General features: G+C 39.8%; 1 protein-coding gene across 22 annotated transcripts in view; it reads left to right on the top strand.

Moving 5' to 3' along the window:
• The window catches only part of ST3GAL6 (ST3 beta-galactoside alpha-2,3-sialyltransferase 6), a 57,584-nt gene extending 39,602 nt beyond the window's left edge, over positions 1 to 17,982 (top strand). For 13 of the 22 annotated variants that reach the window (XM_083820361.1, XM_083820370.1, XM_083820351.1 and 10 more), the window contains 8 exons: positions 413 to 516; positions 1,875 to 1,938; positions 8,248 to 8,343; positions 10,201 to 10,387; positions 11,513 to 11,650; positions 12,945 to 12,965; positions 15,297 to 15,449; positions 17,169 to 17,982. In XM_083820361.1, coding sequence (XP_083676487.1) covers positions 413 to 516; positions 1,875 to 1,938; positions 8,248 to 8,343; positions 10,201 to 10,387; positions 11,513 to 11,650; positions 12,945 to 12,965; positions 15,297 to 15,449; positions 17,169 to 17,249 — 844 coding nt within the window. In that variant the 3' untranslated portion in view covers positions 17,250 to 17,982. The remainder of the gene's footprint in view (positions 1 to 412; positions 517 to 1,874; positions 1,939 to 8,247; positions 8,344 to 10,200; positions 10,388 to 11,512; positions 11,651 to 12,944; positions 12,966 to 15,296; positions 15,450 to 17,168) is intronic. The other 9 variants (XM_083820355.1, XM_083820357.1, XM_083820358.1 and 6 more) reach the window with 1 other exon arrangement.
• Positions 17,983 to 18,382: the final 400 nt, after the last annotated feature.

The following is an 18,382-nucleotide window of genomic DNA, read 5'->3' as shown; positions in this document are numbered from 1 at the left end:
TTCTAGCTGCCACTATTATTCCTTTTTTCCCCTCAGCGTGATTATTTACTTCTCAAACCAGAAGTTGCTAGTTGTCTTACAAGGTTAAGATTTCTATCAAATATGCTTTCTCATGATACAAGCTTTTTCAGTGCATGCAATTTTAATGAATCTACATAACTTATACTAGCAAAGTCCTCTTATCTCACTCCCTACCAGAATTTTCCATTATAATGTTTTCTCCTTTCCTGTCACCTGCTTTCTTTCCCTGTGATCATGAGTTTTCTTCTTTTGAAACAGCCAAGTATTATCAATTTTTAAGTAGGATAAGAGTCTTTTTAAAAGTGACTGTATGAATTATTGTCTTAATCAAATACACCATGTGGATGTGTGTAAAAAAAAAAAAAATATCTTTTTTTTTCCCCTTCATTAGTGTTGACAAAATATACCCATTCCTGTGTGCCAACGATTTTATCAGAGCGGCAGAGTTCCATGGAAGTGATAAGTTTGAGCTACCTTATGGAATAAAGAGAGCAGGTATGTGTTCCCTACATACCCGTTTATAAACGTAAATACCCAAATGTGATGGAAGGCCATCTCAGTCTATGGGCCTGATGTTTCTTGTTCATCAATGCCAATCCTTTTGGGTCACCTACCAGTTGCTTAATGTTCTATTTCATGCATCTGACCTCACAATTTCTGGCTCTTAAAAGAAACACTGCAGGGAGGGGAGTTCTCCCTCTTGGGAGAGAGCCCCAGAAAGATGGGAGTAAGGAAGAGTAGAGTTTATTCAGCTTCCTTTCATTTGTATGTGGACTGGAGCACTAAAGATATTTAGCTTGTGCTTTGGTGAGTGCAATGGATTTCAATCAACACACCTAAGTTGATCAGGGTCCAGAGTCTTACCGAGGCAAATATTCCCCAGCTTGGTGTGGTTACATCAGCAAAATTTCCCTTTTACAGGACTGTCTCCCCCAGTTGGGGGGTGTTGCTGTGACCGCAGAGGGTAGTCCCACCGTTGCATGGCTGCTGCACTCACACGGTGTTTGTCTGCTAATGTCTGTGTTGGTAACGGGTAGAGCAGGTGGGGTCAGAGAGCCTAGGCTTTAGTTTTCCTTTTAGAAAGGGTTGTAAACTCTTGAGTGGCTTCAGAGTTTTTAATGCTGAGCAGTGCACTGTTGTAGTATACCTGCAGATCTGGGCTTTAGCTTCTCACCTTATCCTCCATCAGCGTAACAAGGATGGTGCGTTTTCCCACACCTCTGGGGCACTGATGAGGGGAAAAATACCCTCTGGGGCACTGATGAGGGAAATATACATCTGAGAATGAGATTTGTTCAGTCCTGCTCTGAGCAAGAGGTATGTGAGTGTCCAGCAGGTGCGTGCCCACAGGGGTGGGCTGGAGAGGTGCCTCTGCTCAGATTTGCCAGTGAGTACAGGCTGCTTTCATGTCTTCTCCCAAGATGTGTAATACAGTTCCTGTCCTTGGCTGGGTGGTCCCTCCTCTTGAGACAATGCTGCATCTGTTGCTGTTGAAGATGGGTCGAATAAAAACCAAAGCCAATTAGGATGCAGGTCTTGGAAACTCTTCCAATATGTACTTGTAACTGTATATTTTTTTTATTTTTGAGGCAAATCTCATGCTGTTTTCCAACATGTGAGTGTGGAGGCAGGAAAAGCTTCCAAGAGAGGAGCTCTGATAAATTTGAATTTCCTTGGCATCATTGATTGACCTGTGACTTTAAACTACAAGTGTTCTCATTTTTGAGTTCATCTGAATAGTGCGTAAAAACTATTGTATCTGAAAAGGCTGTAGTCAGGGTGGCATACTTTTACTTTCATAGTGGAAAGTACTGAATGTTTTCATTAAAATCTTCTTTATATTTTCTTTCTAGAGCAATTTTTTCGTTTAGCTCTTTCAAGACTGCAAAACTGTGGACTGTCCAATGAAGATGACAGGTGAGATGGCTTATTTGCTACCGTTTTTGTTCATTGCATTTTTAACGTTCAAGATTTATCCGTAAAGCAGTGTCAGTGACACTATCCTGAAATCACTCAGGTTCCTAAGGTGCAGGTCAGACCTACAGTTTCCAACAGGCCTACAGTGTCTATGTAACTAATTTCAAGGTTTAAATAAATTTGGCTTTAAACACTTGTAGCACCAACATTCAAGAATAATTTTTCTGTGAGGGAGCTTAAAATCCCTATTTTTTTTTCTCTAACTGCGTTAGGAATGTGCTGTCTGAACACAGTCCCAGCTTCCTACCCCCTTAAAAATTGCACACAATCTCTTTTGAAGTCATTACTAGTGTAAGTAGATGACTTTCACCATCTCTGCATATCTCAAATATTTTCAGAAGATTGTAGATTGATAAAAGAAATCTTACCTGTGTATCCTCAACCTACTGCATCCGTTGTCCTGCTGCACACACTTACTCATATGTATGTTCAATTTCCTTTTCCCATAAATGACTGTGTCCTGTTCCCAAGGGAGACTTAACACAGCCAGGAAAGATCTTTCCTGGCAGTTCTAGAGTAAGCAGAGTCTGGCTCAGCATGGAGCATGCCATAAATAACTTGCTTTCCATGCATTAGGTTGTCTTGTTTATGTCTTTGTTAGAAGCAATTTCTGTCAAGAGTTTTTTTTGTTTGTTGATTTTTTGGAGGTGGTCTTTTTGTGTGTGTATGTGTTTTTCTCTTGTTCCTTTTTGTTTGCTTTGTTTGTTTTTTGATGTAGGGTAGTGTGGTTGGCAGAGGCACTAAAATCATGTGTTTACCAAGTGACGCAAATGATTTCTTTGCAGTCAAGCAAATGGGCTGAGAACCTACCTTATACAATGGTAATGTACAGAATACTTAATAAAGTAGGATGCAAATAATACTGAGGTTGACTATCCTTTTTTTTAATCAAGGAGATCAAACAGAAGATTGTTGCTCCAAGTCAAATGACAGGATCACATTTTAATTAAATCTAGGTGCAATATGAACAAAATAATCAGTTTTCAAACATAAGAATTATCTCTTTTTTTTTAATACCCGTTTTTCTCTTTCTTCATCTATGGTACTCCTTCTCTTTGTGTTTAATATCTAATTCTAGGATGTTCAGGTTTACTCTAAAGTTCAGAAGGAGGAGAGGGAAAAAAATAGAAAAAAGCAACCCAGTACCCACCCTCTATCAGGAGTAGGATAACTGAGGAAACTTGCACAGAAGTGGTTGAGAAAGGCTAGGCTTTTGTCTGGAGTTTGAAGGAGAATGCCAAAGGTTATATTAGAAATTTACTGAAATGACAAGTTCACTAATAATTTTGGCTGTAAAGTAAAGAACCTCATAGTACAGCATAGTATATCCTGAATTCAAGTGTCTCTCCTGTATCTCAGAAGTAAAGGGAGCCTTTGAATGTAGATTTTCCACTTGAGATAGAGGCATGTTTAGTGGTTCTGGGAAGTATGATTCTTTTAATAAAAGTAGTACCAAAGCAAAGTGAGAACTATTACTACTTAATAAGCAGTAGCGTAAATGAATTGAATGTACAATGACTTCATACAATTTGTTCTTTCTTAATTATTTGTTTCTTCTGTATAGCACTGATAGGGCATGAATCACTGTAGTGGGAAAGAGCTTTTAAATATACATTTAGCCAATATACAGTGGCTTTTAAATATGAAACATTTTGGGAATTGATCCTAACAACATTCTTCAGTAATATAGTAACAGAATTATTAGGCAGTTGTGTATTGCTGTCACCTACCACTGCCTTCTTGGCAGAATGCAAACTGAATTTCCCTGTAAACATTTGTTGGGGTGGGAAACCTACTTTAACGTATTTTAACAAACGTTAGGCAAAATGAGCATCAAATTCATGTACATGAGCTGTATTTGCACGCAATATTGGTAAAACTGTACGTAGTGAGATACAAAAGATTTTTTTTTTCCTGAGTAGTGCAATTTTTAAAGCTTAGGTTGAATTCTCACTGTGTAAAGGTCTCGTTTTGCAAAACAGTTCAGAAGGGAACAGTGTCACTGACTTCAGTGGAGTAGCTTGTAGGGAAAAGGATTTTCCAGGCTAGGGATATATGCAGAGAATACCATCCAGACACCTATTCCACCCATTTCCTTATGAGTGGTGGGCACTTTTAGGACTTCAAGCTTATCAGTGGTGAATTCTTAAAAATACACTTACACAATACTAAGACAACAATATATGACCTCTGCATCCTCCTTTTACCAAATAACCTCAAAGGAAATAATTTGCATTCCTCAACAGGCTACTGGGGGTATGGGCTAAAGCAGCTGAGGTCAAGATGCTTTTTTTCCCCCTAGAGGAATGCAGATGATGTAACCTTCTTGCCCTTTAAAGGCTACATTTCAGCTTAACAGTATTTTTCTTCTATGTGACTAGGAAAACGTTTCTTTTAGCATTTCACCATATAAACAAAATTATGCAAACCAATGTCTAATCTTTAAATTAAGAGGCTCTTGTACATAATATGAATAGGGAAATGGTTTGAGTGACTGACTAAGGGATTTCATTTAGGTGTTGGAGATCAATTACCATGTGATTTTGCATCCATGTATATACTGAGTAGATTTCCAACATCTAAATGTAATCTCATAGTCACCTGAACCATTCCTATAACTGTTGTTATATCCCAGGTCTTAATCTTTTTTCCTTTCTTAAATACTGTGCTGGAGATTGCAAACTGGACCTCCAGACATCTCAGTCCATCATATTTCGTGTATAGCATACCTGATGTCATTTAAGGACATCTGAATTTACTTCATCTGAATTTACTTCTCTTCGTGTTGATTTATCAGTGTGAAGAAAGGATAAGCGTTTTTTTTTTAACATGAAAAAGGAAACTAAGAAAAAGGGGCTGGTAAAACATCTGGGAATAACAGGTAGCTTAAAATCAGTAGTTCACTTCTGTGATCTGCAGTAAGTACAGGTCAGTTTAAGTATCTTTGAATGCAATCCAGCCTTGCTACGTATTCTTTACCTCCATTTCATAACTCAGGTTTCCTGTGAAGTTGTTTTCTGTTTGCGTTGGTGTTACACCCAATGCACACATGCAAATGTTATCTAGTCTCTAGAATAAACCATTTTCTTCTGTGCTTATCAATGCAATCTATGGTACTGTGGACGTAGACCTATTAATCATAACTGGAGACTCTCCAGCACTGGAGGGAGGGTGCTGAGGGGAGGAGATGATTCAGAAATGGCACATTCATACCAAACTTCCTGTTTGAGTTGGCCTTCTTCAACTTCCAGGGCCTGACAGAGTGTAAAAGCTGATCTTTCAAATGCTTCTCTATTTCTGACTGTACAATGACATGTATACTTCATCATTCATTCATAAGTATTTGATCTGCTTGTTGACTTTGATACCCGTTTCAAAAGTTCACATACCAGTATCAGATGCTTTATTGGTTATTTGAAGGCAGCTGATAACATTTTTTCCAGTACATGTTATTAAGATTACTGGAATCTTAAAGCTTTATCAAGCTTCAAATTTCAGTCTGCTTTTCTGTCTAAGTAGTACTAGTCACTGTTAAAAAGCCATGAACAAGATCTGGTCTGCATCTCTCAGTAAGAGGGAGTGAGTGGATTTGACTTGAGAGCAGCTACTGAGCTTCTGTAGCTGCATGAACCTCAGTTGCCCAGCTCTAAATTCACATTTAATTTTACCTCCTTGCCCTGGGTGTCCTGCCACATCACAACTGCAAAGAGGAGAAACTGAAGAACTGCTCAGTTTTACATCAGAGTCCAAGGCATTATTTCAATAGCTAGGGATGGACATGGTGAATTCCAGTTGTCACTTCAATTCCAATTGTCACTTCAGCCAAAAATGGAAAGATATGTAGTGTAAGGAATCACTTAAAATTCAGCTACAAGGGACAGAACTAGCAGTGTAGCCTCAAGTAACTTCTTGGCTGCTTATCATGATCACAATAATAGAAATCACTTGTTTAGGATTAGTGTTATGGTGATGAGGTTTGTACCTCACAGTTACCCAGCTGCGGTCTAGATGACTGAAACTCAGTGATTTAGAGGCATGCTGTAAATGACAAGAAAGTACGATGTGCTTTCTCACCTTTCCTTTGTTCTGCTTTCATCACTTCCTGATGACGGTTTTTTGTCTGTTTCTTTTTTTTCTTCCTGTTTCTCTTTACTGCTGTTTCTCCACGGCCCAGGGTCTTGCTTTGAGCTCTGTGGTACAGTTGCAAGTAAAAAGTATAATTCAGAAGAAGGGTAACTTCTATTCCCTTCCTCCCACTGTATGCGTTGCAGGAGTTCACCTGCAATCATTGCATGTTCATCTGCATGCTTTCTCAGGATGTCTTAAAGCTAGATTGAAAAAAATAGTTGGAAATGTATGGGCAGGAGTAATCTAGGAATAGAAGGAATGGTTTTGTAGTGGTAGAGGGAATGGGCATACTGAGGGCAAGATTGTGCAGCAGGTTTTGCCCCTCTGATTTTGGAGGTACCAAGTCCTCTGATTTTTGGAGGTACCAAGTCTCATGGAATTGTGGCGTTAGTTAGAAATCTTTTTCTTTTTGTGAACACTTGGCATCTCCTAAGCTGTTTAGGAAACACTAGAGAAAGGTGAGCCAGCGTTTTCCATGTCACTGTACCCTAAGAGATGTGTTTAGTGGTTCTAGATTTTGTTGGATGTGTATATTGATTTAGAGGTACTTAACAGGTTGGTCAAAGATACATACATACATACATACATATATGAAATGTATAGTGTGCGTATACATTTTTAAATTAATAAAGGCAACTCCCTCTGCAGATGTGGTCTTAGAGCAGCAGGTGAAAAGCTGCCAGCTCAGCATTTCTTTTGAAACATAGTTATTTTAACAGTTGGCATTTATTTTGGTTTAAGCTTTTCTATAAGCTTCAGGTTTTCAGCACTGGTTTTGGTCACAGTTTCTTTTCCACTAGTTCATACACAGTGCAGAATAACTGCTAACAATTTTGTAGGAACTACTTCGTACATTGAGATGCCAGTCTGGGCTGGAACCGTCTGTTTTCACTGATGTTGAATAATACTCTCCTCAACAGAAAAAATGAGTTGGACTGTCCAAGGAGTAAGATGTTAATCAGTCTGCATAAAGTGCTACAAGGGGCATTTAATACAGGTTAAAGTATTCTTTATGACTTGGTATTGTGGTCCCTTGCAGTAAGAAATGGTACAGAGCCTTTTTCTAGTTTGAAGAACTGTATGGGTTTACATATAGCATGTAAGACCACAAGCCTTCCATAAAGAGGCAATGCTCCCTGAGAAAAATGAGACCAAGCCTGTCTAGTCTCCTTTTTGAAACCAAAGCACACATTCTGCTTGCACTGAAATAGGCAGTAGAGAGCAAAAGATATGAATAGAAGACTTGGGACAACTCCTTGGAGAATTTTTACCACTAGAATTTCATTTCATAAGTTTAGCATCTGTGTTTACATAATGTTTTTTCATACGCTTTTTAGCTGTGAATATATCCTGAATTCAAAAGGATGGGTTACTTCGGATGTATCATAAGATCTATTTTTTTCCTCTGTGTTTTATATACCTAGTGATGCTGTCTGATTTGAATCTAGTCATATGAAAACGCAGCTTTTTTTATCATCCTTCTTCTTAGCACATGGCAATGTGCACTTCAGCACATGCTTACATAAGTTAGACAGCACTTCCTAAGTAGATGGAGAAAATTCAACAGCATTATATTTGTGTAAAGAGACATTGTTTGTCATTTTTACTCGTACAATTCAGAGGTTTGTAAACTAGATTGTAAACCTAAATCTTGTCACTGTCGCTTTTATTAGAGGTCTCGAGTTGTGGAGTTGTGCAATTTTGCAGGAGCATCTTAATTTGATTTAGAGCGAATCTGGGAAAACTATCCCAGTTGGTAGACTAGGAAAAATCTGAAGTGTTGTGGAAGATGGTTTACTGAGTGGCAGACACATCACAAACTAGCTATATATGTTTTAAACAACAAACCGCTAGAAAACCAACATGTAGTTACTGTTTTGCACAGGAACAGCCATTTCCTGGCTTTTGTGTTCCTAAAAAAAAAAAAAAATGTAGCCCAATTTTGAAAAATTTAGTGTGAGAAACAGGATCTGTGCTCCTGTGTAGTAGACGAGGAGTGTCAATGATACAGTACGCTGGTTGTTAATAACTAAATCAGCTAAATGCTCGTGAGGCAGCTATGTTAATTACAATATTGAAACAGGGGGTGTAATGCATATTAAAGTTGTGTTTGTTCTGCAGCGTTTCCTGTCGACGGTGTGTTGTGGTCGGTAACGGAGGAGTACTTCGAAATAAGACGTTAGGGGAAAAAATTGACTCATATGATGTGATAATAAGGTAAATAGTATTTATTTTTCATTTTCTTCACATATGGGGAGTTACAAACTTCTGTTGTAAGCCAGTAGCTTTATAGTTCAGTTAATATACAAATGAAAATGCATAAAAGCTCCCATTATTCTGTTACATCCTTAAAAAAAAAAAAATCAGTTTTATTAGACAGATGCAAGGGAGGAACAATGTGTGCATTCTGTTTCATGAATGGATACATGCATGCAAGATGCTGCTATCAGAGATGGGTCTGGGTATGTGACAGTCCAGAGCCCTGTATGTGCCCCTTGCTGTGAGCCAGCATCCTGGGCAGCCCTGCCTCTTACTTTCCACACCATGCCTGTCTTTCCTTTGTGCTAGCACATGCATTGCTTGGAGTGGATTAAAAGTAACACTTACACTGTGAAGTCCACCTCAAGGCACGTGTAATCTGGAGCATGATGTTAGCGTCTATCTCTTCCTCAAACATGTTAGCTTGTACTGGAAGCATACCAGAGGGTGCTGGGATCTGGAGGAGAGGTATTTAGATCAGGGAAACTGAAAAAGTGCTCAGGGTGCGTGGGTGTGTTGGTGTGTGGGGATGTTCTAATGCCAAGCAAGCTGAAATGGACTATTTAGCTAATTATAACAGTATTTTCTGCATAATAAGAATTTTTAAAAAATCATCCGTTTCTTCTCTACAGAAACTGAGATAGTAACCAATAACATGGCCTTTCTGCCAGTAGGTATCTTGTCAGATGATGTGCCTGAACCCTCTTTCATTAAAACCTTTGCCATTTCAGTTTCTGCTTCAATATTGTCTGAACCTCATTGTTACTTTGCTGTCAGTGATGCAAGGAAGCTCCATGAATTATTTTTAACTTATTTCAAGTATTTGGATTTAATCCTTCAATTTAAAAGCTCCTGAACATCTATTAGCTCTTCTTAAAATGGGAATCTTTACATGTGCCGGTGTCACGCATTTAAAAATGGGCAGTTCTAAAACCAAAATTGCTTCAGAAATACAGTATGCATTTTTTTTAGTGTGAATGAACAAAGAGGTGATGTTTGCATTCTGTATTTAATAACTTGTTGTGATTAAAGCTTTGAAATGTTCTTTTGTCTACCTGCCTTATTTTGTAAAACATTTGTTCCCAACCAACATACCTCCTATTGTGAGCAGTCAGTTGTGTTAGCAGACCGAAGTATGCCTGAGTACTCCAAAGAATATGCAACACAGCTGTCAAGCAAAAACTGCAAGATGGAGAGTTAAACACAGCTCCTTTGGCACCTCAGAGCAAAAGAGACCTTACCCAGAAGAGGCTACCTGCCTGCTGCTTACTAATGTGTTGTAACACAAAGCAGTGGCAGCTGTACAGGAACTATTAAAACAAAAAGCGCTATAAATATGTATCAGCATCATATATGCAGTCATAATCCCTGTTGCCATATGCTGTAGACAGTGAAGAGTATTAAAACACTCTTGAATTGTCTTTTGTGGGAATCAGGTCATCTAGTAATGTGAATGGAGCAGCTGGTAATTTTTCAAGCAAGATATTCTTAGTTTTTCTCCAGTTGCTGTGATTGATTTAAAATTGGAAAGTGTCTGCTGAAGTGACACATTATGAGTAATCATGCAGTTGTACTCTAAACCACCTTGGCCAAGTTCCCATATGTACTTGATCCCTCTATGTTAGCAGGTGATGCAGGAGGCACCTGATAATTGCTCATCAACTGTGTAATGTGATAAGTGAACACTGGGCCCCTAACCCCTTGCATGCCTGGATGTGCTGCCTGCCTTGCAGACTTCTGTGTGTGCCAACCACACATAGAAAGGACAGATGTGTGGGGTAGTCATTGCAATCTCTGCATCTCTGTCTTCTGCAGAATGAATAATGGCCCTGTTATAGGGTATGAAGAGGATGTTGGGAGAAGGACAACTTTCCGCCTTTCTTACCCAGAATCCATCTTCTCAGATCCGATCCACTATGACCCCAATACAACTGTTGTGATCATCGTCTTCAAACCACGTGACTTAAAGTGGCTTTGGGAGATACTAGGCGGTCAGAAAATTGTGAGTTTAAATATTTATGCAATTTTGCACTCTGCTTGCCACACAAAACAGATACATCTCCTATGAGATGTATGTGTTTTGCTTTTAACCTTAGCTGTCCTGGCTGGGAAGAATGCTGGATCTCCCATTCAGTCTATTCAGTTTCCCTTTCCTTTGTATGCCTCTATTCTTTCTCACTCGTACATTCAATTTGGTTGTTCGCCCCAAAGCAGTTACCTTCTCAGAAATATATTTATCTTGTTCTAGCACCATTTCATATTCTGATGCACGTGCTCCAGCCATTTCCGAGGTTATTTTATCCTGCGCACCTGGTGAAATTACAGAATAGTTTTTTTAAGGGACCTCTCTTTGGAGGTCTTAAGTCCAAAACCCCTGCTGAAAGAAAATGGGTCCAAGCTCAAAGCTATACCAGTTTCTCAGGGCCTTGTCCAGGTAAGTTTCAATTATTTCCAGGGATATTTCTACAACCTCTGTTTCAGTGCTGCACTACTTTCACAGGAAAGGATTTCTCCTCATCCTTTCACTGTGCACCCTAGGATCTTAGTCTGATCCTGTCGTTTTTTTTTTTAATCCTCTACCAGTTATTTAAAGATGGGCTGAAAAAAACCACACTCCTCAGACCCTTCTTGCACGACATGTGCCCTGGCCCTCTACTCATTTTGTGACCCTCTATTGAATTTGCCCCAGTTCGATGCTCTCTCTTGTACTGGGGCTGGGAGGAACCCAAAATGGTGTTTGTGAGACCACAGGCAGGCTCAGTTCAAAGTACTTGAGAGAGATCACTGGTCTACTTGCTCCATATGCTCTTGTTAAAGGAGCCAAGTACATAAGCATTTGTTGCCTCCAGGGCACAGTGCTGGTGCATGTTGTCCACCAGGGACTTTTCTGCGAAGATGCTTGCCAGCCAACCAACCCTAACCTCTGCTGCAGCAGGGGTTTGTCCTGTTGCAGGAGCACAATTTGGCACATACTCTTACTGAATTCTGTCTAGGAGGTTCAACGTTCCTTTTCTTCTTCCTCAAAGTGCTGCTTTTGGATTTTGCTTTGGCTAGAATTAGAGTTGCTACCAAAACAAATTCAACTGTGTATAGCAGTTAAAAATGTGTGGTTACTTGCCTGTTACAGAGTGCTAAAGGCTTTTGGAAGAAACCAGCTCTGAACATGATATACAAATCTAATCAAATCAGGATTCTTGATCCCAGCATCACCAGAAAAACAGCTTACGATTGGCTTCATTTCCCAACAAGGTTTCCCAAAAAAGAGGTAAGCTTTCTTCTTTTTTAGCTTTTAGTTACATGCCACCGAAGAAATAATTATTTCATTATTATAGGGGGACTGTGTTAGAACATCTTTCAGGTTCTTATTGCATAAGCTTAGGTTTAGGTGATGTTCGGAGAAATAAAAAAAAAAGATGAGAAAATGGAGTTCAGAAAGTGTCTAGTCTTGTAAGCCAAAATCTCTATTTATGGGTTCAATAATTAGTATTAACTATCTCTGTCTACAAATATTGTCTCATTTCCTTTTACAAATTGGGAAAAGCAGACAGGCATTGGAACACGATGGATCTGAAGAGCCTCTAGAAATATTAAGGCGTTTTGAATTACTAAACGTAGGGCTTTTTTCTTAAAAACAAACAAATAAAAACAGTAATTTTAACATTGCTGCAATTTTATTCTGCTGGGGGTGGGTAGGAACTGGGGAACATACAGGATATTCCAGACCTGCTCTAATGATGTAGATCTAACACCATTCTTGTACTTACTGATTTGATGCCAAGCTAAGTAATGAGTTAACCAACAATTTGGATATATTAAAAAACAAACAAACAAAACATTTTAACTGTCAGCTTCTGGCTGAAGAATGTTTTTTGATGAAAGGTAAGGCTTCAAGTTGGAGACGTCCCTTGTGCAGTCAGGACTGACCATGTGCTGTTTAACAGAAATGCTTGTACAAATGCAGTTCTCTTGGGTCACAGTCATTGCATGGAGCTGCTTCATCAGGATCAGCAAACTGACACACATGGAAACTTCTGACAAGCTGCTACTGCGGAGTATCTACCGCAACTGTTTTCCAGTTTAATCTTTCTAATGTTTGAGGGAGTTGTTTTGTGGTTTGTTGTTTGTTTTCTTGTGTGTGTGTTTTTGGTGTTTTTTTTTTGTTATTGTTGACTTATTTATTTTTTAAGTCTAGTAGTGTCTTTGTCTCCCCTATGAACTCTCAAACTGGAATTCCCAGTTTGGCTGCATGCTTGCCAGGGCTCTGTGGCATTTCAGCTCTTCAGCTGAGAGTGAGAAGAGGGCAGCACAGAAGTTGGAAGCTTATTGATCTCCTAAAGGGCCACAGAGCATCCATGGCTTTCATGATTCCAGAAATCTCTTCTGTCCTTTCCTGTACTGCTCCTCTCAGTGGAAGTAAAAGTGAAGCTGGTGCTGTCAGTGAGCCAAGCAGATGTGTGTGGTGTCCTGGAGCTGATACATGGGTGCAGGCTGCTCAGTCCTTTTGAGTAATGTGTATGTTCTTTGTTTCTCTCCTGCTTGCTGGGTGCCCCTGATTGGAGCTGGAGCAGAGCATGTCTATGGTAGGATATAGGTACCCCTTTCTGCCTCTTCTGCTTCCTCTTGCTCTATTCCCAGGGTTTTACAGCCCCGTGTCCCAGACAGCAGCAACAACTGAGCCCAGGTGTACTTGTCCTCACTTCTCCCATCACACAGAGGCAGGCTGTGGCTGGCTTGGAGCCTGCACATCTGCAGTCGCTCTGGCACAGTTGATGCGTAGCAGCTCAGTTAAGTCGGGGTTCATGTTGGGTGGTCTGTTGCAGGACCCAGTTTGGAGCTCTCTGTATTTAGAGCGCATCCCTGGGGTGGAGGCGTGGGGGGCTACTGCTGCCTATGTTGTCCTATGTTTCGGCCCCCTCTGCCTGAAAAGATGCCAAAGGCAGCTGTTACTGTCGCTGCCTTTACCATTAAGCAAACATTATATTCCCTGGGTGTGCATTTGTGCTTAGTCCTGCAAGCATTTCTGTTTCTCTGGCAGCAAATATGATGGTATTAACAGAGATGGGAAGAACAACTGTAAAATCAAATGTGCTTCCCCAGCAGCAGTAAAGTCAAAAAGTGTTAGAGTCATTGCAGCACTATGCCTGTTCCCACTGAACGCGACTGGCTGAACGAAATTCATTGCAGGCCAAGATCTGTGGATATTGCTAGGGCAAGCCAGGATCTGCAGTCAGTAATAGCAGTTCTGCTTGGCAGGATCCACAGAAAATCAGTTTGTTTGATAAGAACTTCCTTTGAGGTTTGGTTGGACAAAAGAGCATGCTTAAAGCATGAAAATGTATTTTAAAAGTAGGTCTATTATTATAATTACTACATTCCTTTGAGGTGAACTGTATATTTATGATAGGCAAGGGTAAATAGAACTAGTTTGCAACCTGTGGTATTCCTGAGCTTTCCAAATAAGACTAATTCTGACAGGTAACATGCCTGTCATAATTTCAGGGGACTATTTAATGTGGATGTTGCAACAGGTGCACCACTAAGTTTATGGTATTGGACCCCCCAGGGTGGAAAGCTGTTTTGCTAATTGGCAGAAACCCTGGGCAGTGGTGCGCGTTTTAAGTCAATGTCATTTTTTGAGTACCCCAAAAGCTGTAAAAAGGTACAAGAAAAAAAAAATCACGTAAAAGATAGTTCAATTCTGTGATTTTAATTAGGAGAGCTAATTAAAGAGTTGTTAGTAACTTTTCCCTGGGGATTTGTTCCTTTATCATATAATACAAAGAACTATTTTTGTGTCACTGAGTTCTGCCTTCTCTCTGTGCAGAATTATCTACTGCTGGTTTGCCTGCTTTGTTTTCAGAGGCAAATGATCTAAGCCTTGAGTAAGAATTCAAAAAAGAAGGTGATTTTGTGCTCACTTTAGGGTTTGACTGCAACTACTGAAAGTGTTCAGTTCATTTGGTCTCTGATAAAACTGTTATTTTAGCCGAGACTGGCACGTCTGCCTGAAAGTTTTACCCACTTACAGGGAATTTTTCCTTTAAGATTAATCAGTTGGTATGATGAAAGAAATTACCTCTGCGTACAAACCTTGCCTCAATTACTTCCTTAGAGCATTTTAGCTGCTGCTAAAAGAGTCATGTCTGTTATCATAAAATGTACATGATGCTTCCAAAGAGTTCTCTGGTCTTGTAAGAAATGAAAATCTTCAGTTAGATGCTCTTAAGTTTGCACGATTAAAACCTGTTTATCGCCTGCTCTTGGTATTTTAAGTTGCATTTACTTCTGAACTTTCTTACTGTAGGGAGACACAAGCAATTTTATCTACAGTGTCCTTTCTTCTAATGAAAATATTGGGGGAAGATCTAAAGCTGCCTTTTCATGAATTTCCCTGCTGAAAAAGTTCAAATGTAGCCAAGTTAATGCAGCTGTAGTGCACATTTTTGGTTTGGTGATAAAAAAAAGATTTGAGACATGTCATATTCTGTTCACTGGGATCTTAGTCATCTAGAAACTTTCTGAACGTATCTGATAACTCCGTCACATTTGATTGAGGAGAAACTGTCTCCAATATATAGAAGTCTGACTGGTTTGGTGAAAGTAGGTTGCTGAGTGGAGTGGTGGCAGGACCTTACTGATGCCTCTGCTGAGGGAAGAGCTACAGTACAGGCTCAGCCCTTGCTAGAAAAGCAGAAAACCTAAGGGAAGGCTGACGCAGCAGGTACCCTGGTCATGGAAAAGCGGCAGGCAGCACCTTACTCTTTTATGGGACAGGAGGGGATCCAACCCCAAAACAAAATGTTTGTAGAAGAGCTAGGCTTCCTGATTTCTGCTGCCTTTTTTCTTAGCTTTGCTGTTCACATCAAGCTGCCAGTTAATTATGCATGCATGTTGTTTGTGTTCTCTTTTAGAAACCTAAGCACCCAACAACGGGGCTAATTGCCATTACACTAGCATTTCACATTTGTCATGAAGTTCACCTGGCAGGCTTCAAGTACGACTTCACTGACAGAAACAGTTCTTTGCACTACTATGGCAACGATACAATGTCTCAGATGATGCAGGTAAGGTGCACTTGTTTATGCTGAGGGGCATGCTTTGAGAAATACTGCTGATAAGTGAGGAAGGCAATGCAATTAGATAAAAGCATGGACTGCAGGTTAGAAAGGCCTCCCATCTTCTACTGGTTCAGCTGCTCATGGGTTAACGTTGCTTAAACTCACATCTCTGCTTTTGTTTCTGAAAAATGTGGGTAATATTTGTCTCTTGAGCTACACCTTATTCTGCAACGTCATCATTTGTGTGCTCTGTTTTGCTTTAATGATGTTCTTCCTAGGCTACGCAACTCTTGTTTGTAGAGGCATATTTGTTAGCACTGTCAGAACATGAATAGGCACTGTTCTTGTTTAAGTTCTTTTTCTTTGGCAGCTACTTGGAAAACTTGTCTTAGTTGCCAAATTTCTTTAATAAGAAAGAAGTGAAGGAGTTAAAACCTATAAACTTGCAGTTGAGGAAAGAGCTGAATTTCAGAATTGAAAAGTAGCTCTTACAGAGGGATAGGAAGAGAAGGAAGTGCTTCCAGGAGGTGGAAGCCACAACTCACCAGGGAAGGAAGCAGCAGGAGGCTGGCAGACATCAGGAGTGCCTTCTCCTCCTGCAGAGAAGTGTTTTTCTACAGCTGTGCCTCTATTTTCTTTAATGTCTCGGCTCTTGCCTTCAGCTCTGTACTCTGAGCATCTCAGTCTCGGCCCTTTACATCAGTGTGAACAGTTTGCTCATCCATATGCACACCTAGTATAGTGTGTTGGTTCCAAGTGGGGCTTATTTTCTTTCCTCCTCCCTTTCTTGAAAATGTAGTATGGGGCAATGTCCATAGGAGCCTCTCAAGTCTCTCTGAGGAGTCCTACATGCCCTCTGCTCTGAGATAATTTTCCTCTGACACTGCACTTACGGTCACTTTCAGGTTCTTCTCTACAGGTGCTTTGCTTTTTTTTTCCTTCTTTTTTCCCCAATATACCTAAGGCTTGAGTAAGGTTGATCACTAGTTGAATAGACATTTATAACTTTCCTAAAATCTCAAAACTTGAAACAGAAACATTATCAGTGATTCTGTGGTATAGTATAATGTTAGAACTCAATGCTACGTGTATGATCTTTTATAGAGCATTTACTCTGAATTCATTTTAACTTTTTGGATTCTGTGTCCAGTAAGCTTATCTGAAGCACGAGGTTCTTTGAATTCCCTGTAGTCCCCAGTGGATGTTTTGGATTTCCTTGTGCTCTCCTCCACTAACCTCAGTGGTCTCTTGATTATCTGGGGCCCTGCATGACAGAGCACTGAAAATGGGTTGGTTTGGGGTTGTTAGAGCTGACTGGCAGGACACATTCAAGCTACAAATGTCTCGTGTGCTCTTTGAGAACCTGGGTTGAGCTTGGAGAATTATTCATTTTCTGACTGCTTGTGTTGTAAATGTCGTTATGCTGCTGTTGCCTATAAGCCCAGGGAGGAGCTGGGAGAGTTAGTAAAGGAAGGACTTCTGTCCTACGGGTTTGGTTTGTGTCCTAATAGAAAGTCTAGTGTAGTTTTGAGCAATGGGTTCACTCACCTGTTTTTTTGGGAGACCATACTACAGCCAATGCTAAGAAGTCTTTTCCCTAGAGCCTTCCTGCTCTTAGCATCTTCCAAGCAACACAAGTAATTAGAAGGAAAGAGAACAAAGTGGTGCTTCTGGTAATAAGTTGAATTTATTTCTTTTAATTATTATTCCCTCACATCTCTTTAGAATGAATACCATGACATCAACGCTGAGCAGAAATTTTTGAAGAAGCTTATAGACAAGAACTTTGTGGTCAATTTGACGTGAAAGATGGAAAATATGAAGAACAATCACTATTTTCAAGATTCAAAAAATTTTATTTTTTTGTATGACACTTTTATTTTTTAAGTGCAACATAACTGTTTACTGTTTAAAAGGAGCACAGAAACCTCACAAGGCAGAAGCTTCTTCTAAGCCTGAGGATAATGGACTGGTGCAAGCAGAGAACTGAATTTCTGTGAAGCTATTTAATAATGGGGAAAAACATGAAACTTTCAGCTGAAAGTATCAGGGATATAGGAAAAAAAATGTGATCCACGTGACTTATTTATCAGCAAGAACTGTTTCCAAACATTTAATTCTCTGGAATATCTTCCTTTCGAACATTGTCCTCTAAAAAGGTTACACTGTCAAGAGACTGTGAAGAGTGTTTAAGTAATAGATGGATGTAAAGTCTTGAATCTCTTGTAATCTGAAAGTGGCTTTAAAAACAATGCCTATATATCATTACTGTGTCTGGGAGAAGGGGAAACATACAAAGCGTACAGGCTTTAGTCTGTCCTACTCCTGAGCAGAGAACATCATCTTCAGTGAAGAAGCCACAGCCTGCACTGGTCATCAACTCTGAACTGCTGTCTGCGTGTGCCAAAGGTGAAGACCCTTTGGTTTGATTTGTGGATTTGTTGGTATTGACAATGCTTGTGTTGTATCCAGTTTATGAAAAACTTGCCCTGTGCTGTGCTTCCAATAAATTTTACAGGTTTTGACTTCTCTTAGAAAAGAGGGAGTTCGAAGACTGAAGATTTGTCTTAATTACTTGTCTGTTACTTCCCCCAAACCACAAGAGGAATGCGAGCTGGGACGGAGATACTCACACGAGTTTAAATTCAGAGGAAATGTTTGTTGGATCTCCAGGATAGGATCTAATGTATCTTTCTGTTCCCTTGTCAAGTATCAAGATAACTTTTCCAGACTAGCATAATCCCTTTTTTCACATGCTGTAATGCATATCCAACTTTGAAATGCATCAATGTGAACAGCAACTGTTCCTATTTTTGGTAGTGGAGCATGCTAGGGAACATCCAAGATGTACATCAGCTGAATTAGCGTTTGGTTTCTGCTAATCTCTTCCATTTTTACTTTTAGATTTAAAGAATGTGTCTGAACTAAATTATTTAGCA

Source organism: Anser anser (genome assembly GCF_964211835.1).
Source record: "Anser anser genome assembly, chromosome: 1".
Classification (NCBI taxonomy): Eukaryota; Metazoa; Chordata; class Aves; order Anseriformes; family Anatidae; genus Anser; species Anser anser.
Note: the sequence above shows the minus strand (reverse complement) of the source record. Positions and strands in the feature narration are given on the sequence as shown.